This window comes from Phlebotomus argentipes, unplaced genomic scaffold (assembly GCF_947086385.1).
Source record: "Phlebotomus argentipes unplaced genomic scaffold, Phlebotomus argentipes genome assembly contig_2, whole genome shotgun sequence".
NCBI classification, from domain to species: Eukaryota; Metazoa; Arthropoda; class Insecta; order Diptera; family Psychodidae; genus Phlebotomus; species Phlebotomus argentipes.
The window spans coordinates 518,377-541,895 of record NW_026776162.1 but is presented as its reverse complement, the minus strand read 5'-3'; the positions used below and the strand labels follow the sequence as shown (position 1 = coordinate 541,895).

Below are 23,519 nucleotides of genomic sequence, written 5' to 3'. Positions count from 1 at the left end.
TATGACATTTTGATACATTTCTCTCCAATTTGAGGTCAATATTGAAGCCGATTTCCATGTTGGCTCTTTTCACATTTCAAAAGATCCTCAACAAAGTGAAAAAAGCAATCAGAAATTTCTCAGAATTCCCGCCCATTTTCAATTTTGCTAGGGCGGGAGGAGAAAATTGTGTTTGGGTTGATGTGGCATGAAATGTTCTTCTCTCAAACAATGTCAAATATCACATGACATACTGTCCATACAAGCCCCTCACGCCCCACATGAGCTTGTGAAACTGAAAATTCAACCCCCACCCACTCGCTCTCGCTCTCTCACGCCTAACTCTGTGGGCAATCTCGTCCAACAACCCCAATTCACTCACCCTGATGATGTAGCAATTTATATTTATCTCCCAATCCACCATCACCACTTCCATTCCATTTTAGGCCACAAATAGACTCACCCACACCCTCGGCTCCGGCCATCCCACATACCCACTCGGCAGTGTCATCCTCACATCCACTCTCCACCGGGGCGCAGCCCTCATTTCGCCAGAGAGACACAGCGGATCCTTACACCCAAATATTTCATGGGGCAAAATGTGGTGGAACATCCTGAAAATGTCCGGTGATTTGAAGTGTCGCCCCAAACCCACTCTTCCGCCCCCCGCCAGTCTCTCATATCTCGGCCGAGGGTGAAATTTTAGAATCTCCACTCTCTCCCACGTCAATTCAACCCTTGGTGGATTCCTCTCCTCATCGTCCCGAACCCCATTTATGGGTCTGTCAAATAATTGGCAACCCTTGCTCTGTGAACAACACAATATCCCTCGGGAGGTTTTCCAAGCCCACGCGCAAAATACACGCCCCACACCCCACTTCATACATTTCCTATTATTGTCCATACTATAATACACACTATATCGTCCACCCATATCAACGATGATGATGATGCTCTGCGTTGCTCAGGCTATTATTATTAGAGAGACACAATATTAATTACAGTGTGTATTATTCAATGGTAAATTTGATTGGGGATTTAGTTGCCGATGCACAGAATTGAAGGGTCGCCTCTAACCCAGTGAAATTGTATTAGATTTGAGGGGTTGATTGCTTCACATATATCGCACAACCTATGCCTATCACCCTTTGTTGCTGCCTGTGCGAGTGTGTGTGTGTGTGTGTCTATGCTTGCGAGGGTGGGAAAACAAGAAATTCCATCGCATATCGCATTTATCATCGCACAAATTCACAGTATAAACCCATGGGTTTAGAGATGGAAGTTCACTACACTCACTACACTACACCCACCCCTCCTCCTCCTCGGCCTGTGACGATGCTATCGTGCACCCCAAATGGTGCGGGGCAGGATGGCAATGTTGAGAAACATGAAATTAGATTTAAATTACACTCTCATCCTCAAATCCACATTTCACACAAAATGGCAAATTATACATTTAAGTCTATGTTTGTTGCCTCTATTTTCCAACCCCCTTTCGTGCTGTACTGGTTCAGGCATCGCTTAGGTAAGTGCCGTGCCGCCCCATGGCATTGGGGGGTAAATAGCTTCTTCGCCACGCTGAAAGGGTTACGAATTTCAAACATTCTCATTGAGTGTGATAATTACATTGAAATTGAAATTCTAACCCTTTCATCTCCTCGCATTTCGCCCTGGAATTCTTCGACAAGGCGATGAAGATGATAATTCCTTCTGCTGCTTGTGTGTGAGATTATTCAGTGGACAATAGAAAAACCTCCCCTTTATCTACTCCAAAATATTTATCACAACAATGGCGAAAATTAGTTATCACGCGACCGGTGAGGAAAATACGACGAGACAAACTTTCCAATTAACACTGAGTGAATTTTCACTCAGTGAGTATTTTTCGCTTTTGTGTGTGTCTCACTGTGTGCGATATGGTGAAAACACCACCAGACCAGCAGCAAGAGCAACCAACCATCCCCAATTTAATTACACAACCCCCGTCTTTTTGCCGGCTGCACACTCACTTTAGCGCGAAGCATGTGCGCGCACTCTTCAACCCCTTTTTCTTTTCACCATCGTGTCGAAAAACCACATAAACTTTTAATTATTTTCCACACCCACAAGCACAAGAAGAGTCTCTCGGGTGCTTCCATAAAATTGCATCTCAACCCCCACAATCCCATTCCCCGAAACCACATTTACTCAACGGCAAAAGTATCCCCACACCCCCTGAAATACTTATCCATGCGGAGTCGCGCTCAGAATTATCTTCGTCGGCGAAAACCCACAAGCATCCAACCCCACGTATTTGTTGCTTCAGCCATTTTACACCCAGCATCCTCTTCATCACCATCAGACCAAGTTCACCTCGCTCCCACCCATCCCCATCGCCCCGCAATGAATCTCATGTTCACCCAACCTTCTGTATGTTGTCTTGTGTGAGTTCTAAAATCCTCAAGTTATCCCCATTATGTGTACATATTTTATGTGTGATGAGCTTCCTTCACCTCGAAAGAAAATTCCACACCGCACACCTTCCCTCCTGCGCTCCTCCCTTCGCTCCTCGTTGTGCCATGACTGAGGTTATTTCTGAGAAAACCACCCCAGAAACTCCTCAAACCTCAGCGCGCGCCCTTGGGAGAAAAGGTAGAAACCCTCAAATTACTATATAGATACGAATGTGTGGTGAAATTTGAATTTTGTCTCTTAATTACACACTCCACACTCTCTTTTGCTTTGGCTTCAAAAACCCAACCACTCACTCAGTGTCTCTCATGGTTTCGCCTTCTCGAAAGGGGAAGAGCGAGACAGAGAGAGAGAGAGAGAGAGAGAGTTGAATCCACCCACCCCCGGTCGTGCACACACAATCCCACCCACAATCCTCCACCCGGTTGAATTTCAAAGGTATGGAGAACAGTGGTGGTGAAGTGTACAAGATTGAGGGAAGCGCAAAGTGAGAAAGGAGATACACAACGGGGGTTGACTTTAATTGGTATAATACCATCGGGGATTGTTTCCACTTCCAAAATGTGCGGTGTCTGTGTATACTTTGAAGCGCCTCGGCACAGTTCGAGGGTGGAAAACAGTATATAAATAAATAATTTGGTTACTAAGTGGTGACGTCATTTAGATTGTTAATTAATGAGTGGAAATTGTGCCCCTCCTTCGGCCTCACGCCGCTCGGCATCCCCTTTTCCCAGTCGCGTCACACTTTTCCAATCTATTGTCAGATTTGTTTTTTCAACCCTGAAAATTGTCTCGCGCGGAACCTTCCGCTTTTCACCATTTTCTACACCACCGTGGCGTCAATTTAAAATAAATGTACATACGTACAGTACATAACTACCCGCCCAGTGATGCGGTGCTGCTGAAGTGGGTGACTTTTTAGATGGCACAGTATATTTGTACACAAGAGCGTGGAAGTATATACAAAACCGGGGATTTATCAAATGCATAAATTAAAATAAATTTAACCCTCGGTGCCTTTTTCCACCATCTCATGTTTCTTCATCTTCAAACAACCACTTCACACCCGCGCGCGCGCTTGTTTGTGCAGATAAGACGCACGGAGTGAGAGAAGCCATACAAGTTGTGCGAGATGGATTTTCATGCTTTACACCCACTCAGAATCATACCCTCAACCAAAGTGCTCTGCATACAATTCATCTTCGGGGTACATAGAAAATTTACACACAGAAAAATTCACTGCGATCATCACAGTAGTGATGATTCTGATACTTTTTTCCACTCCCCACCGTTGATCTCCTCCTGAGATCATCAATCAACCACCAAACCATTTATTCACCCCTTCCCAGGAGCTTCGCTACCCTCAAAAAGAATACAAAAAACATCCCCAAATGCGATTCAACTCCCCCTCTTTCAACCCCATATCGAGCGCTCTTAGAGGGTGGAAATGAAAAATATCCTCAGCAGGTTATTTGTAGAGCGAAAAAACCGCTTGTGAGGTTTAATTTCAAATTAGTGAGCGGCAAAGAAGCAAAAGTGCTTTATAATGAACTCAATCACTGCTCAGCTTAGTGACAAATAAATTGTAGAAAATTGTGCACAAGAAAGGCAACCCCGAGATGTATGGATATAAAAATGCTCGTGAATACCAAAAGGAATAAAATAATATTTCTCTGATTTCAACCCTTGAATATAAATTACTTCAAATACGAAATACATCTTCCACTCCGCTTTGCCACCCCTTCGTCGCCATCCAACAAGCACAGCAAAGTCCTCAAGCATATGTGTATTTTCCACGATACAGCATTTGTGATGATTGTAGAGAAGGAAAACACAGAGTAGAGGGAAAAAATTGAGAAGCTAAGGAGGAAATCACAGATGGTATGAGGTGGAAAAATGATGAAAATTTTCCCTGCAGCATAAGGATGAGTGGGGTGGGTGGGAAGGGGCAGAGAAGGGAGGGAATTGCGAAGAGGAAAATCCCAGACATTCTCCTCACATTCGCATCATCATCTCATAAGACGCTCACTCACACTCCACACACATAAGCAATCCAAGAGAAGAACCCAGTGGCAGCCAAAAGAAATGAAAATTTATAATATTATTACGATTTCGAGCTCGTTTCGCCTTTCACTCATTCTTCACCATCCTCACACCATATCACGTCATCCCTCATGGCTTTGCACATATTCTCATGGGGATATATAGTATACACTTTACATCTCATCCCTCCGCACAACACATCTTCGCCTCTCCCTCTCTCTCTCTCTCTTTCCCGCCCATCGACGTGCAACGGGGAGAGGAAACAGATGAAAATCTATGTCGGAAACGCGATTCACACCAGAAAAAGATTGTGAACCCATGAGAGACAGAGCACGAGAGAATTACAACTGTGCTGAGAATCTACTTGAGAAATCCTCCACCATCCATTTATGTGAAGAATTGTGGATGCGAGTTGCCTTTCATCTCGGGGTGGATTTATCTCTCTCTCTCTTTCTCCATCCGCCCGCAAGTTCAATTCACATGACGATGGGGCGCAACCCAATGTGGGTGGCCAATTGTGTATAAACGAACTTTCAGCACCATCGAGTGCGGAAAAGCAAAGCAAAGAAGGAAGAAAGAAAAAAACACCCCCGAAATATGAGAAGATTCTCTGCAGAGAAAAAACCCTTTCCACCCACAAACATCCAGTGCTTTGACACAATGTTGAGCAATAGACTCATACACATGTGGATTCAGTTTTCCTCCCTTGTTGTTGGTATTTGAGGTATTATTATTCCGCAACACGAAGTGTGTCGAAAGTACACAAAAGAATATAATTTAGATCAAAAGCCAATATAATTCAATATCCATCGTTAATCGATTTATTGGCGTCATTTCACACTCGTTCACCCTCAGCTATTAGTATGCTCAAGCCCTCCGCCATTTGGTGTGGGCGAAAACTCCCCTATTCCAGCTATGTAGATAAACTCCCCAGCACATACAGCACCGTCTCGATTGTCTCACACCCAAATAGCTCTGGCACCGCACACACACTGTAATTTGCAAAACGACACACTACAATATTTAACACGACAAAATCAACTCTCACCCCCAACACGAGACAGCACGGGTTGGGTTCTCCGAGAGACTGGGACCCGAAGGTGGCACATTTTGTACACAATAAACCAGTTGGGGTTAGTTTATTATTACTATAGTAGCAAACTGTTGTTACCAAGGCGGGTATAAAGCATTGCGGTTTGACACGGCACCTTCCACAACTGAAAATCTCCGACCCGTCGCCACCCCCTGTGCAGAGGGGGATCACCACAAGGGCGCACACCCCCGCCAGTGGTTGAGGGTAGTTGTAGAAAATGGAGAGCTTTTGTGGTGTGAACGTATTAAGGGCAGACGAGAATTCACTCTCTTTCGCCACCTCTCCTCACATTCTCCACGCTGAACAAATACATTGGATGAAATTCACATTCAGTTTGTACGAAGATGATGAGGAGCAGAGCGGAAGGGTTGAAATGGCCACCCACACTCGAGGAATTCTCTCCATGTTTTCCACAAGAGGTGGAAATTGCATTGCGCTGCAAAAAATGGCATGAGAGTTGGAAAATGCATTTGACGGGTTAGAAAATATTTCCTCTTTCACAAACATTCCTCCTTTCGCTCTTTCTCTCTCTCTCCATCACACTCCACGTCACACAATGTGTGTAAGTCGATATTCTTAACAACTGAACTTTATGTGGATATTTATTTATAAGATGACTTTCATGGTTTTGATAATAATAAACACGCTCCAGGGTGAAAAAGTACAGCGATTTTGTGAAGAATTTTCCACATGAGTTGTATGAAATTATTAAACGTACAAAATTCACAGAGAGACGAAGATTCGCAGTGAATGTTTAGCAATTTGGTTGTTTTCGATAAGAGCATCTAAGAGGAAAAACCGCATGGATTGATTTTGCCACCTACATAATTGTTTAACACACATATACAGTTCACACAGTCGGTTCGGATGAGAGTCAATTTGAAAAGTCCGCAATTTATGATCCCCATGGTATCGCTCCGTCAAAGCTCACCCCATTGGGAGAGCCTCAGCCTCCCCATTCGAGACCACTTTCAATCCAATTTCCGACCAATCTGAACAATTTTGTGTTCCACTTTGGCCAGTGGCTGGGTTTGGGGAAGTGAGGGTGGGCAGATGTGAGATAGAATTTCCCTTGTCACATGCCCCACGTCATGTGGGAGGGTGAGAAGTGAACAAAGTGGGTGAATTTCACTTTATACACTCGAGTATCTGCCCGCACTTGCCTTGGCACAACCGCACACACACACACACCATGGAGCCACTTTATCATTTTCCACCCTATAGTTTCTCCCAGACTCTTCTTCAGCACCTCATCCAGTGCTTGGGGTTTGGGTGAGGTCTGACTACAGAGCGCAGTATATATTCCGGTGGTAATTTGAGAATATCACTCCCTCCTGTGAGTGCAATTGCAGTCAACTTTGTGTGAGCTTGAGTCAACCATACAGCGCTTTTCTCCTCACCTTGCATCTCACATTGCACCAAACACACTGCAATTCAATTCGACACCACATACCAGAGCTCCATCGTGCACAAAAGCACCCCAGCCCCAGCCTTTGGAGCTTTACACCAATGAAGTGATGCTGTGCCATACAGAAAATGGCATAATAATACTCCACATTCATTTCACGATTTTCCGGAATTCTCAGTTATGCCCGCTCCCAGCACATTTCCACCCCCCACACCCAGCGCTCCGCCTTCTCGTGGCATGTGAAAAGCTCCTGCAACATCACACAATCCTCTCCACCCACACCGGAGCTCTGTGACCCTCTCTTCCCAACCACATTCCACCGCCGTTTACACCCCCAACCCTCGCCCGCCCACGTCATCAGCATCGTCGTCGTATCTGGTTATTATGAAGTGAGCAAATAGCAAGAGAATATCACGACAATATGATGATTATTATACCTACAACAATGTCTGGTGTGTAAATCTATTGCACATTCATACCGACTTGCCATCGCTCCCTGTCTCCACTCTGTCTCTCCGAGCACGAGGGTGATAAAAGACACTTGAGAAAGGTTTCCCATTTCTTGCTCCATCTTCTTCTGCTCTCTCTCTCTTTTCCTCGCTCTCGCCAGATTGTTGGCAACTCTTGTCATTCCCACCGCAAAATGTCATTCTTCTGCTCTCATAGAAATTCCACATTACAAACTTGAAGGGTTGCACCAAAAGTGGGCGGAAAGAACCCCACAAAAATTTATCACCGTCTCTTCACATTAGCAGCAACAAAAAAATTGACCCAAAATTCACAAATGCACGCAACAATATGACTTTATCAACTTAAAACGCGATAAAAACTCACACCAGTTCACAAGATAATTGCCTGAGAAAATAAATACTAAACAAACATCGATAAAGCCGTCCAAGTCGAGAAATTACATACTGAAAAAAAGCACCGACGTGATCGGGAAGTGATAGATAAATCTTAAAATTTCATTATCCATGAGTAAAATATTATCTACACACGATCGTGTGCTCGAGTGAAGGCACAAATTTTGCAGTGTCAGAATCATTTTTTCATCTCTCTTCACTCCTCATCTCTCATGATTATTAAATATTCTTTATGCAGTGTGTTGTTTCTCATCTTTTGTAGTCCTCTTGATCTCTCCCCATCTCGCTCTCACAGAAATGATTGTTGGCTTTATTGCCAAGATCCATGATCATATCATAATCATAAAACATTACAGTCGAACGCGTTGCTGGCCGCGCTTCGTTTGTCCCACGGGGAAATAGCGTATAATGACGGAGGGAAAGAGTGCAGAAGAAGCACGTGATAGAATAAGAGGAGATAACCCATAAAATCACAACAAAATGATGATGACGATACAAATCACACGCAGATAATCGATCCGTGACCGAATATTAAATTATTTTTAATGTATTCAGATATCAAATTGATTTTTATTATTGCCATCTCTCTTCCTTTCGTGTGTGCTTCCCTTCTTTTTCACTTCTTTTTCACAATCCATCGACGTTGCACACAGACACACCTCCTCATCTCTCTCTCTCTCCTTCTCTTTAAGGAATTACACCCAAATTGAGATCCCCCAGAGTGGGAGTCGAGAGGCCAACGAGAATGAGGAGTTATTGTGTTGTTCTCTTGTGTGAAAATTACCAAGTAAATCTTGTCCTCTAACGCCTGTGGGGCACATCTTGTGCAAAAGAGGAGACACATTTATTGTCATTAAATTAATCCTCAGCACACGACCACCCAAGCTCTTGTCATTCCTCATTGTCATCTACATTTTCATCGTGCACAACACACACCCTCTTCAAAAACTGCAGCGCGTTTCGCTGCTGAGGAAATCGACGTGTGTTTTTCTGAATTAATCAACATGATTGCTCACCCTCAGCACGCGTCCTCCGTTGATTATTGTGTTAGTGGCAATTATATTGTGCAGAAGAGAGCCCACGTGTCCAACACGCGCCACCCCCACCCACGATTGTGGTCATTTCATTTCAAAACTGCGCGCAATCCTTCCGCCCACGCGCAATTTCAAGTCTCTTCAGCTGTATTAAGAAATTACACGGAGCTTCGCGCCTGAATAAGTCGCATTTATCCCACGAATAGAATACCTATTTTGCCATATTTCCCATGAGAGAGCATTTGAAGGGGTGTAATTTCTGTCAAATATTTCTCAAATATTATATCACATCAAGTAATAAAATTGGGTTAGAAATCTGAACAATTAACTGCAAAATGCTTCAAACTTCCACGTAAAGTTATTTCACCCTCATTTCCTTCACTGTAGAGTCATGCTCCTATTAATTGCAGCAAAAGTCCTGCAGACAGTTCTCCCCCTTGTGCTACACATACTATCATCCCCTCCTCAGTGTCTCCACAACCGCACATGTTATTTGTCAACTTTCCATCCATGAAATGCAACACTTCTGTTCAGTTTCCCTCTGGATGGGTCGGAATCCACCATCTAGCTGTACAATAGCAGAATGGGGAGGAGAGAGAAAAAAAAAAAACCACTATATGTGACTTTTCTCGTGGAGGAAAATGTCTATGCATACATAGAGTACAATTTCCCAGCAACTTTTCACTCTCATTGTATCTCTTGCACGAGCAAATGTTATACAGAGCCATGGGAGGAAAAGTGCCTGGAAAAATTTGACATTGCAGCCTGGGATATGAGAGAAGGGTTGGTCGGAAAATAGTGAATGTGCGGGAAGACTGAGAAAATTTGGTATTCCATCCTACACAGCCACAGAATGGAATTGCATAAAACATTTGCTCTCTATCTATACTTCGTTTTTATTCAAACGCGCGAGAGGTAACCAAACCCCCCGGAAAAGTACACACACACAGACCTCCAACCCCTCCCTCCCCCTCCACATTTTCACCATCTACTCTCGCTCAGTATTATATTTAAACGCGGAGAATAGTTCGCGCATGGAGGACAAAAAAAATTCGGGATTTTCTCCGCGAATTTTCCCTCCGTGAATATTTTTTCAATTCCATTCCGTGTGTTTGTATTTTATTGAAAATTTCATATTTCCTCCATGGTACACATTTTGGTAAATTCACACAGTTTTCAATACACTTTTTCCACACATACACACCCCAAATCTAGGGAAAAATTCAACAGAAAAAAGTTATTTTGCTTTCTGCACTAAAAATCTCAAAATTATTTGAACAACTGCAGAGGCAAAACTGTGTAAAAACTAACCCAACATGGATTAATAATTTTGAAAGGAAGAAATCCTACCATAGCTGGTAGAATTTAGAGAAATATTGTATAGTATAAATTTGCACTCACCATAACATAATGCCTCTGCATCTCTGTCTTCTCGCCAGCCAATTTCTCACATTCCAATTTCAATCTGTAATTTATTAGAAAATTAGACAAAACAGTGAATTAGCCATAACATTAGGTAACATAAATCAAAAAACGAAGCGTGAATAATAAAGTTAAGTCAAGCGTCCCCCCATTTTATATATTGCACCAGACCAATTTTACTATTATATTTCACTTCAACATCACCGTTCTTCTTTTGTCTTTTCCATCTCTTCACGTTCGCCTTCATCACACCACAATTTGTATATATCGTGTACATCTATTCTCGATGGTGAGAAAAAGGCTTTGGTGGAATTGTGAATAAGAGAAAAAGAAGTGTAGATGTAGAATAAAAGGGAAATGCATGGTGTGAACATAAGAAATAAAGTTGTAAATTGTGGTTGATGTTGAGATTCTTGCCATATTGAGATCACTTGCAAGGCGAAATGTTTGCCAACTGTGGTGCTCATGAGACTTTCTTTTTCCCCCCTCCCCCAACACACTAAATGCATGGCCAGTGTTTATATATTCTGACTTCACTTACGTGTGATATTGTGCTTGTAGAAAATTAAATTCCTCCTTTATCCGCTCCAGTGTGTCGGCTATTGTGAATTTTATGGGTCCTTGAGGCGGTGGTCCCTGTAAGGAGAAAATCACAAGATGAGTGGAGGAAAATTCACTGCGCGATGGGGGAAAATGTTAATTTAAACCATCCTCCTCGGTTCTGTACCCATCATTTCCACTTAATCTCTACATTATATCAAGGCGGACGGAAGAAACTTCGCCCCCACCCCATCCGCTTTGGGGTGATTTTTTCTGCTCACGATTTAATTAACACGCTTCCTCCACAGTGAAGAAATTACTCAACAATTACCCCTCCAACACAAACAGCAACTTTTCCAACCCCTCTCCCCACGCCCCACACACCTCATCAACCCTCAGCACACCATTATTATTTGCTCCCTTTTCTATTTGCACGTTTTCTGTGGTGAACGATCAACTTATGGTCCACACACCACCCCCTCGGGGAAGAGTGTCTTTTGCTCCCTTGTGGAAAATTCCAATTTCCACCCTCAAGTGGGCGCCTCTCGCCTTTCACTATATGCAAATGTACAGCGCCGGGAAAACTCTCAAGAGTTGTCCTCACAAATAACCAAGCACACGCGGAGTGTGGGCGGTTTCGCGGGTGTAGAGAAAGAATTCACCGTCACTAAATTCACCATCTCATTCGCTCGCGCTGAATAAATTACACTTCGGTTTAATTAATTTAATGGAAGAGAGTCGCCCCTGTTTGCCATAAAACCACCCCCACAGCATCACCTTTCCCGCGACTTCAACCCCTCCCCCTTTCCGTTGGCCGCGGAAAAAACTTTTTCCCCACTTAATATTTTAATTGAAGACGCGCTGTGCCCTTCTTTCTCTCGCCTAAGTAAAAATCCATGAATTTTACTTTCCATTTCTCCACGATATGGCAGAAAAAGCGTCTCTTTGCCTCACTCGCACTCACAAACCAGATTCTTAATGTGATTCACAGTGACCAAGAGTACATTTAGCACTCTTGTATCCCCGCACAAGACACAACACTCCGAAGCACTTCAGTATCATTGAATGCCTTGTATCTCTACTCAGCATCTCACACTCAATGGAATGTGTCTCAGTCCGCCCAAAGAATCTCAACAGCGAGACCAGAGAACGTGCACAGGGTGGAAACACATCCTTATCCGTTCATCCCTCAACTCTAAACTGAAGGAAACTTCATTATGTTGGCGCTCTTTTGCTACAGAAAAGCCACCGCACGATGTGTCTGTGTGCCAAGAGAGAAAATTGTACACAGTCGAGCCGGGGGAGAAGGTTCAATTTGCCCAAACCCCAATGCACACTGTGCATCATCCACTTCTGCCATCGCCACCGTTTGCCACCACAGGAGAGAGCGGAAGAGCGATACTGCTGCCTGTCGGACAGAGAGAGACAGTGCGAGGGTATATAATCTGTGAACCCACAATCATCCCCTATTTAAGCTATACACATCCAGCCACCAGCATTCAGCCACACTGTGTACATATTCCACTTCTCCCCGCATACAATTTTCCGACCCATCTCACTCTCTCTCTCTCGCTCACTCTCTCACGCTCTCGTTCTCTCGCTCTCACTCTCTCGCAACCCCAAGAGAGAGAGACAGAGGGGATGAAAAACTCAATCCCACAACAGCTTAGCCTCCTCCTCTCTCGCCGCCCGAAGAGAGGACAAAGAGAGATAAACATATGTCCCATTCCGGAGAAAAAAAGCAGAGAGATAACTCTCCCAGCGATACTCTCCAATTCGCCCCCTTCCAGACCCCCCTTGACACTGACAGGGTGTCTGCAGGAGCATCGCCATGGAGCGAGAGCCAGAGAGAGAGAGAGAGGAAACATGAATTCACCGTGTATGTGAACTAACTCAATTTCACCCATACGACACAAGTGGTGGGTGACTTTTGGATGGTGAATTGGAGGTTAAAGAGCCAAGAGGGATGTTTCACTTACGATGTTGTCCTACACCATATACAGGGTGAAAACCACACTTACACACTGACCACATACCTCGTCCTTGCTCTGTAAAACGATGATGGGTTTCTGAGGTTTTGCCCTCATCTCACCCACACGCCACCTTGTCTCCCCCACCCATTTAAAAACAGACATAAAACCATTCCTCAGCCAACCCCACAGGATGCAGACTCACACTTCGGACTTACCACTTCAATTTAACCCTATCTCTGACAGTTTTCCCACACCACACACACGCCAACATCCATTTTCGCCCACTTCCCGCCACCCACCCACTCACTCTCTCTCTCTCTTTGGTCAAGATAATAACGTGATAATACCTCACATGGTCTGAGGTGGAAAATAGAATAATTAATAAGACTATTTGGAAGTTGCAAAATTCACAAGAATTTATTATATAGCAACAAAGAGTGGTTGGGAGGCAACCCTTGTACACTAATTATTCCGGAGATTATTAAAATTTTCCCCATAAAATTACACCATATTCCAGCTCACTGAGGAAAACGAATGTGGCGCAGAGAGAGCAAGGGGTGTGAAACACTCTAAACTTTTCATCGCTTCAGTTTAACCTAACACCTCACTTCGCTTCGTATAATTTTCACCATTCTACTTCGGCGAAATTTGCATGAATTAGTCAACAAACTTCAAGAAAGAAAGGATTTCGCGTGCAACGTTGCTTGAAAACATTCTTCGTCTATGTCGCTACTGAATTGCTAAAATTCACTTGCTTTGAAAGCTTCTGTATGGATTTCCTTTTGTATACAGAAAAATATGAACCAACTGAAGTGATTCCAAACAATGAACCGTCAGAGTATTTGTGATTGACTTTTACTCCCATTCTGATCATCAAATTACTCTTCCTGTTTCACCACCAATTCACAGCACGAGTCACAGGAGCAGGAAAAGCACCCCAGCAATCTCTCTCCACCGTCAAATAAATCGCCCTCCGGCAATATTATTACCTGTCGGATGTGTACTCGGCAGCGAGGGTGAGTTTTTACTATATCATATGGCAGTGGTGGTATCCTAATCCGATTTCCCAGCGGAGCAGCTGTTCAGTTAATTAATATATTACACGCTGTAAACACACATTACGATACTGGGTGGGTTTTGTGAGCATCACTCGAAAATTCAACATTCCCCCTCAACCCCATCGCGCGCCTGTATCCATCATTAGGGCGCAACTCGTGTGAGTATACTATATGTGTGCCTTTTATGCTATCAAAAGCAATTCATACGCCCTTAAACAATTTCATTTCATCAGACCCAAGCACACACACACTAATTTCCTAATCTCCCCATATATTCGCTGAATAAAAATACCACCCCCAAACCATCTCAGATGGGGTGAATTAACTGGTGAAAATTCATTGAGTAACTCACCCCCGGGCGTGCGGAAAATCACCCCGTGGCGCACTCGGGGTGGGATGAAAGACACATTCACGAGGTTGGAAAATGGATGGGTACAAAACGGTGATTGTGGTGGGTGGAAAAGGAAAAGGTGGGAAATTTATTAGCGGAGCACTTTCTCACATTGTCAGACAAATCACGAGAATGTTTCAAGAGGGAGGAATTTGTGTGCAATTTCATGCTCACACAATGGGAAAATGTTCTCGTTGGTAATTTGTTAAATATCACCCACACACACACACACAAATATCCACCGTGCTTTTCTCACACCCACTCTCAGCCATCAATCTCATTTTGCATAAATTCACCCCCAGCCAAACAAGATGATCGGGCTTCGTGATGAATTGTGAACATAAGTGAGAAGAATTGCATGATTTTATTAATTGTCAAGCTTGCCACCCACAGAAGAGTGAAGAAATGTCGAGAGATTTCGGTGGGAATTCTCCTTGTGATCCACACGAGCTCACCATACTGACCATAAAGTCAAAATAGAAAGCAATTTGAAAACACATTTCACTTTAGCGGCAATAAAAGTCCCTCGAAGGGTGAAATATAGTGTTGAGGGGTGAATACATCAAAAGAGGACACCCCCGAATGGCCAGAGAAATAAAATAGAAAATGCCATTGACAAAAAATAGCCGAATATGGGGTTTATTTGGGAGCTCTGGCGCACACACATTCAGTGTGAGTGTGAAATATAATACCGATGGAATATAAAAAGGCATCCCCATATCGAATCTTGTCCAGCCTCGCAACCCCTCTCTCGACTATATGCAATCAACTATATCTTTGTCTATCACATTTCACTCTCACACACGATGCTCCGGCCCTCGATCCCTCGAGACTTTTATATGCTGCCCGGCTACTTTCCATTCCATCATGTCCGGATGGACGGTGGCTTCGGATGTCGCACGCAGCAAAAAAGATATGTCACGGCGGAGTGAATGAGACAAAATATGTCACAGGAATGATAGGGTGAAAAGCTCTGCACCCATGCGAAAGAATATAAAATAAAGAGAAGCTCAACCCACCCAATTTTCCCTTGTTCACTTTTGCTCAATCTCATCTTCCAACAGAGGAATATTGCAAAGGATAGAAAAGGAGCTGCGATGCAAATTTATACTCAAGTTATTATCTTAAAAATTAACCGAAGGATTGAATATGTGTAGCAGGAAAATTTACCACAATTATCGAAGCTATTTCGTTGGAAGAAGCGCCAAAGAGCATCCCACGAAAGTTATCAGCCTTCGATGTACAGATTTCGCATAGATTTTTCCTCCCTTTTGTGCTTGAAGGATGATGGCAAATTCTACTCCCCATCGTCCTCTCGTATTTTCCAGCATTGCTGTCTCTGAGAATATTTTTCCTCATCGACACACGAAAGCATCATCGGATCATGGTTTTGTGTGTCTAACTGTATGGATTTTTTGATTTATTCCATTGATTCCCACCCACAGTCGCTTCCCACCGAGATCATGCGAAGGGACGCCAAAGCCGAGAGCCCGCTTCAAGCATCCCAAGCCGCGAGAGGGTGGCGAAATATTTTATGGATGATGGAAAAAAATCGTTCAACCAAAATAGATGGATTGTGTGTGTATGAGATATTCGCGGAGCTTTCGCTACTGTCACGCATTCGCACTATCCCTCAGCTACAGTCAAAGAACTCCATCAGAAAATTACATCATGACGGAGAATAAAAAACAGACGTTTCGTTTGAATTTAATGCTCACACCCCTAACATATAACATATAAAAATACACACCCACGTGAGGGAAAATGAAATGGCGAAAAGACGTCTAAAGCCATGTATGCGAAAAATGTGAATTTTCTCTCTTTTTGCGTGTTGAATTCAAAATTGACTGAATTGAATTTATTTGAATTGAAAACAAACTCTCAAAAAATTCATCATATTTCTCTCACATGCATGAGAACTTCACTCCAAACTGGACTGAATGACTGAGTGACTTAAAAAGCTACGTTCTCCCTCACAAAAATCAAAACTTTTGTCATGCTTCTCTTCTGTGAAAATTGGAAAACTAACTCCTCAATACGTATATACACACAGTGGAATAAAAACTCACACAACACACAATCCTCACAATTCTGAGCAGATCAAGCCTGAAATGATTTTTTCCGTCTATTTCACACTCAGTGCAGCAACCACTCTCTGAGGCACCCCCAAAACACCCTAAAAGAATAAACTCCATTGGAACTCGAAGAGCATCCAAGTGAAAACCACCCCATCAACAATTTTCTCTATATGTGAAAACACACAAAAGTTCCAACTACAAATCACATTACATACTCATCCCACTCTCCAAGTGAAAAGTTTCCAATTGTTGAAGAAACACACTTACACACACACACGCCCAGATTCTCTGAGGTTTTCCCATCCATAGTGTGAAAGAAGTAAAAATGCGGGGGTGAATAGAGCTAAAGTATATTGCAAATAAACGAGGGAAAAGACAGACACACTCTCGCTCCCCAAATCCGCATCGCAAACCATTCCCCGTGCAGGGGTGCTTCATTTTTTAAAGCCATCAAACTGTGTGAATCACATACATCTCCAAAACCACCCTCAGAGCTCGACAGAACAACCCCAGGGCGATGGAGAAGAGCTATAAATAAATGTATTCTGCTGTCTGTGGAGACAAGAGTCGAGTGTGAAGGAAATAAAAGCACCACAGATGATTGAGAAAAGAGCATCTGAGGCAGAAGATTTGACGAACATACACTTGATGGAGTTGGTTAAATCTGGAATAGACTGCAATATATGATGCTTAACTCTTGCAAGATGATGCAAAAAGGCTTACCAATCAGCACTTGATGTCAAGTAGATAAAAATTTGTTAATAGTGAGAACTATTCAAAACACAAAATTATATAAAATGACGACAGAAGATTCAATTAGGAAATTGTGGATAATATTCTGTGAATTTTCCAGGAGAGTGTTACATCAAGAATGTTTCATTATTGTTAATTAATCCCATTTCTTCTCAGTGTTATCCACAGTATAATATAACAAAGTGTCGGAAAATGATTTCAGTGGAACTTTGCTCTTGAATTTTCATCCACCCAACACTTTATTCTCCAGCAAATTCATACCATCGAGCTTCTCTCAACTACTGCCGCTTTGGATACTCTTCTCAGCTCCTTTTTTCCGCTTCACGTGCTCCACAAACCCAACATAACACTGAAAGTCTGGTACTCGTCTCCGCACAGCGAATTCACGAAAATTGCAGCGAGTGCAGCTGCGGAAAAAAAAGCTGGGATGTGTTGAGCTCCCCAGTGAAACTCGGAGAAATGTTTGTGTATCACACAATCGAGGGGTGTCAGTGTGGGGAGCATGAAACCACCCTCAGCTTCTTTTCCACTCGCTCTCTCTCTCTCACTCTCTGCACAACACACTACAGCGCACCCCTATCACGGTATGTTGCCTCAACCGAGCAGTTAACCAGTCATCTACCACACCACCCAGCACACCCCACAAACTCATTCAAGCTTCAAGAGACTTGCACATACATTTATCTTTTTTTTGCGCCCCTCTCGTGCGCTTTTCAGCTCTGTGGGGCGACGCCGTGTGGCATGGGTGAAAGCGGAAAAGCAGAGAGCGACCTTCCGCCCAATCGCCCACCCTCACACCCCCCCCGTTCTCGGGCCATGGAAGCTCTGCTCTCAGCACAGGAAGTGTTCTTCACAGAGAGTTACATGTATTAGATCACAATGGGTGGTGTGAGAGGGCAAAGATGCTGAATGGGAATCAATAAAAAAGCTCCCTGGCATTTTATTTTCCTCACTCCCCTTTTCTGCTCAATATGAGAAAGTAAATATGAGAGTTTTCCTCAATATTTTCCAACCCACACACATACATACACACACCAATCATATTATTCCGGGAAAATCCGGGTGAAATGTTGAGAATAGCAAGAATAAAATATAATATTGCTCAGAGTGAAAGGCAAGGAGGAGAATTACACGAATTTGGGTTAATTTGTTAATACTGTGGATCAAATAACACTTCATCCAGGTTGTTTCTCCACTATTTTCTGGCATTTTTGTTAATTCAATTTCATCACCAGTTTTTTTTCGGCTATATTTGTATTATTTCTCAATTAACACCTCACCGAAAAAAAGGCTGATGCGTGCACTATTTTGGCTCGCCTATATGAGAGTATATATTTGTGTCTCATATGATGAAGAACAATCTTCACACTCCACGAGGCGTCTCTTGAACGCGCTTATAAAAATGAAAACGTCAATGTATCAATATTGACACAAGAATTCCATACCACGCCACCGACAAATTCATCTCGAAACCACCAAAATTCAATATTTACACTCAACACACAATACATTCACTTAATAATAATAATACATAACAAAATGCCCAGATACTCCTAAATTATTTCTACAAATAATCCCACTATATCTGACTTCTCCTCCCAATATTTCATTTGCCTTTTCATTTGAACAACCGTCGAGGCGAAGCCAGAGCCAAAGAGGCGGACACACAAAAAAAACCATATGAACAAATTACCGCGTAAATTGTTCTTCACGACATATGAAGCGGCAACAAATTGAAATATTTCATATTGCGCCTCATGTGAATTATATTTTTCCACAGAAAAAAAATATTGTGTTGAACAATCGATTGTGTGTGGATTGTGTGACATAATTTCATTTTGGGTGGTAATTAGAAAATTTATCGTCTCACTCTTGAGAGACACCAACTATAATGCGCATATGTAAGTAGGTGAATACATATCATGTCTCCAGTAGCGTCGCACTCACCCTCCCATCCCACTTAAATATTTGTGCACAACTCCAATTATCTGCCAAAGTGTAGAATAATCGATCTTATGTGTATTACCCACATCAAACAAGCTCTAAATCGAACCCACCCACTGCCGATGTGTATCAGCCCAATTCTCGAAAGCACCCCAAACCACCCTCGGCACACACACACGCCCGCTATAGAGACATGATAAGCTGTCTGGGTTTTGGGGGTGGCGGAGCGATTGACAGGAGGGCGAATGGCAAATTCCAAACATAACAAGACCCATATACAATTTCCTCTTTTCCCCATCGTCATCGTTCTCCCATTTCCTATCATCATCCGCTCCCGCCCGAGTCCCATTTATATACATTTCACCCTCATTCAAACCCACGCCCGCCCCATTCTACACTTGACACCCCCAGTAAGTGTGTTGTATAAGTGAATTTTGTATCTCACTTCGGTGGAGAAATCCTCCATGCATTCCACAAAATTCCTCTCTTATCATTTAACCCTCGCCCGCCAATTCAACCTCTTGTGCTTCCGCCTTCGACACCACAAAATTCACCCCCCATTCAGAGCCATATGCACAGCCATAGAGAGCAACTCCCGAGGGGCCCTCAGTATCAGCCGCCCCCGAGGAGGAATTAGAATGTCAAAATAAGTGCAATCAATTGGGACGTGTTTATGCTCACTAATCGCTCACCACACTCGATTTAATCGGGAATTGTGGGATCGCATAGAAAAATCATGAGTTGCCCGCCCCTCAGCGCTCTGCCAATAATTTTGAATCCGCCGTTATACACTCACTTAAAATCTGCACATCACCGTCGTCATGAACCATATCATCATCCCTCATTCACATCGAGCGCCACCCCACCCACTTGGCACACGAGATGAACGAGCGCGGAAGCATCCTGGTATGATGAGATCGGCGGTTCAATGTTAGCAACCAACATGATGAGAACAATAAAGCATTACGGGGTTTTGGATGCTTCAGTTTTCGCCATCATCGCTTGGGCGTCATCGATGTGCTCCAATGAATTTGTTGATAATTCCAATTGGAAACCCCGAGCACAGTAGAATCCCACCAGCACCACAACCTCACCCCCGAATATCACCTAAAATCCATGGACGAGAAGCTTATGAGAGACGAAATCTCTGATAAATTCACATCCTCGGATGTGATTGAATATTTCCCACATACGCTTTGTTTACATGCTCTAAAATCTGAGTTTTGCTCGACTTGAGACGAGTATCAAACAGTGTGGGCGGGGCATACGAAAGGGCGCGGCTTTTTTCACTACTCAAACGTGTCAATTTTGTCTTATAATGAGATTTTCTTCCTCGAATTCACAATCTAATCCTCATATTTTCACTTCCACAGGAATTCCCATTGATTTCCCTCTCATTTTTCACGAATTCTTTATAACATAGAGTGCGAATGATGAAGGAATTTTGTGATTTTTCCAGTCACTTGACATTTTTTCCACCCCATCGTAACTCTATATACACTTATTGTATGTGAAATATATATTGGAAGAAGAAATATTCATGATACAATTTTTATGCTTTCCACTGTGTGAGTATATCTCAACCCCTCGATGGAGTGTGGCAAAGTGGTAAAATTCTCAATATTTTTTCTCACACCCCATCACAACCAATAAATAATTTCACATTGTATCCACATTTAACCCCGTCAAACATTGAAAATATCGCCCGCTAATGGATGACAACACGACACAGTTTATGTTTTAACAACAAAATCGCGTGCCTACGGTTCTCCACCCAATCCACAGCGCCCTATATAGATATGCGGTGGGGCTGGGGGGTCATATATGTAGACATTTTCCGTTGAAATACCACAAAATAGCACAAAAGTGCTGTAGGCACCCTATTGAAGGAAAACCATCACGTCCGGGGCACTTTTCACCAATATAGGGTGACACCGAAAACTGTCCTCGATTGCGGAAGCGACACATCGCCAGAGACCGTCTCATTATACATGTTTCTGCTGGAATTCCACCCAGGGTGTCAACAGGAATTCACCACCGTCCACCACCCCCACACCAAGGGATGCCCGAGGAGACGAGGACGACGACGACGACGATGAGAAAATTGAGGTCAAACATTGTACATTTATAGTCGAGTGACTTGTGTAACACACTGTGTTAATGTTGGTAAGTGCGGAAGCCACCACCATTGAATTCTTCGAGCAAGACCCACACTCTCGAGGCGAGTCCCGAGGATGGGCAATTGCTTAATGGAATGAGCCCGTAGAATGGGTTGGAAATGACTTTGATGACAACAACAACAACCGAGCCACCTCCTTTGTCATCAATTTCTCTTCTTTCTGCCCTCAATTCTCTCTCATTTGACTCGCCCCGTCTCTCTCTCTCGGCATTTTCTTGGCACACTGATTTTCCCGCCTCGTCTTCATCATTTAACCCCCCTCACACCACCACCGGCACCACCGCCTCAACGGTCTGGCGAAACTCATCCATCTATTCGAACCAAGTCAAACCCACCCACAGTCGGAATGAAGACAAGCCGTGTCGACACCACACTTCGTTTCTGCTTCATCAATTTCATACAAAACCCACCCCCACGCGCGCACACACCACACGAAGATGCCTTCGTCCACACAGCATCACTGCCAACCAATTTCCCCAACCGACAGACTTTGGGGGATGGCTGATCTTCACAAATTCACTTTCATCCCCCGCACCTCACGTCCCCGATCTCAGCTGGAGATGTGGATTTTTCGCCACCCTCGCCGAGGCGCAGCGATGGGAAAAGAATCCACTCGGATCCCCCTGTCTATCAGCCTCAAATCGGATTACAGGGGTGGCGGAGATTCTCTGTATTCCCCGCATTCACTCCCACCGGCGCGATATCGATGCTACCGATGCGGGATGTGAACGAGAACACACCCAAGGACTCGGAAAAGCCCTCAATGATTAATAATTCGATGATAATCAATAAGGGGGTTCCATCCCCTTCACCACACTCCCTCTGCTCAGCATGTCTCATTCGGGATTTGGATTGCAGGTTTCCACAAAGTCCTCCGAACAAGTCTGCGAAACAATGCAATTGATATTTGAAAATCCCCTCAGGAAAATCAATTAACCCTCAAGTGATATTACAATTATTACACGCCCAAAATTTACCCCCATTTTCCTTATTCTCAATTTGTTTTGTCAATATTGGAGAGAATTCAGTGATTCGCTTTTACTGTCGCTGATGTGATAAAATGTCTCCATGAGTCAATTTTCATGAGTAACACGACGATGGGTTAACTGAAAATCCCATAAAGTCAGAACAGCGCACACACATCCGGAAGTTCAAAGTATGCTCTTAAAGTCTTGTTGAGTGGTGAAATTATACAATTACAATACCGCCCTTTTTGCCACTGAATGCACAATCGAGCAATAAAAGCTCGCCCGAGTGAGAAGACTTAAATTAAACGAGAACAGGGATTTTAATTTTTACCATTCATCCCCAAAAACACTCCATCTACTCATTTTGCCCCTTCAGAATCGTCGGCAGGAGTTGAGTTTTTCCGCCTCTCCCCCACCAGCCCCAACTTGTGTATATGCCTCCTTTTTTTCAGCGGGAGCCATCGTGCGCAAAGCACAATTCTCCTCGTTCTGCGTTTAATGAAATTATGCTGGGGCTGAATGAAAAATTGATAAATTCACCGCGCCGCTCTGAATAAAAAAAAAAATAATACACCATGAAAAAAAAGAGAGAAAAACCACACACAATGGCAGCCATAGGGTGGTTGAGGTCTCTCCATCCCCTCCGCTTTTTATATTCACCCCCCACACCGTGCACAGCCACAAAAAACCGACAAAAAAGGTATGTTTGAAATATAATTTTGCACACACCAAAATAACAGAGGCACAACAAAAAAAGCGCTTCCTCAATGGGATGGGGGGCAGTTGGTGTGGTGGTGACGATATTTTTTTTCGGGGGTCTGCCTCCACACGCCACCCCTTTTTCTCTCTGTGTTTGCCAGAGCTTTTTCCACCGGAATGAGGGTGGAAAAATAACATTTGTGGGGCAGAGATTAACCAATAAATAAATATGTGAATATTTAGGGGTGACGTGGTGGAAAATTGAAACAATTAACAAATAATTGTTAAATCCCATTATTGATTTCACCCCTCGACATGCCCTTTTTTCAAACTCCATCAATTTTTGTCTGGCATCACCTCTCTCCCCCGGCGCACAACACACCCCCTAACAGCCCCATATATATGGGGATGCCCGGTCACATTTTGTTGACTCCCTTCAATTTCAATATAATTTAATTATGGAGAGATTTTTTTGCAGTCACTGGGAAGTCCCTTTCATGTCCATGCCCGGAGGGCTTATCATTTCTGCACGCCCAAAAGGGTGACACTCACGAGAGCGGCGGCCACAAAATGCAAATAAAAACCGTACCAGAAAGGGATATATATTTTTCATTCGACAGCGAGTAAAAAATTAATTGAATTC

At 43.4% G+C, this 23,519-nt stretch overlaps 1 protein-coding gene across 6 annotated transcripts in view; it reads right to left on the bottom strand.

Annotated features, from left to right (window-relative positions):
• Positions 1–23,519, bottom strand: part of LOC132265017 (protein groucho) — an 84,505-nt gene that overhangs the window by 30,361 nt on the left and 30,625 nt on the right. For 5 of the 6 annotated variants that reach the window (XM_059765407.1, XM_059765408.1, XM_059765411.1 and 2 more), the window contains exons 2-3: positions 10,835–10,929; positions 10,273–10,336 (exon numbers count right to left, since the gene is read on the bottom strand). In XM_059765407.1, the coding sequence (XP_059621390.1) occupies positions 10,273–10,336; positions 10,835–10,929 (159 nt within the window). Of the gene's footprint in view, positions 1–10,272; positions 10,337–10,834; positions 10,931–11,745; positions 12,023–23,519 lie in introns of those variants that run through there. The other variant, XM_059765410.1, reaches the window with a different exon arrangement.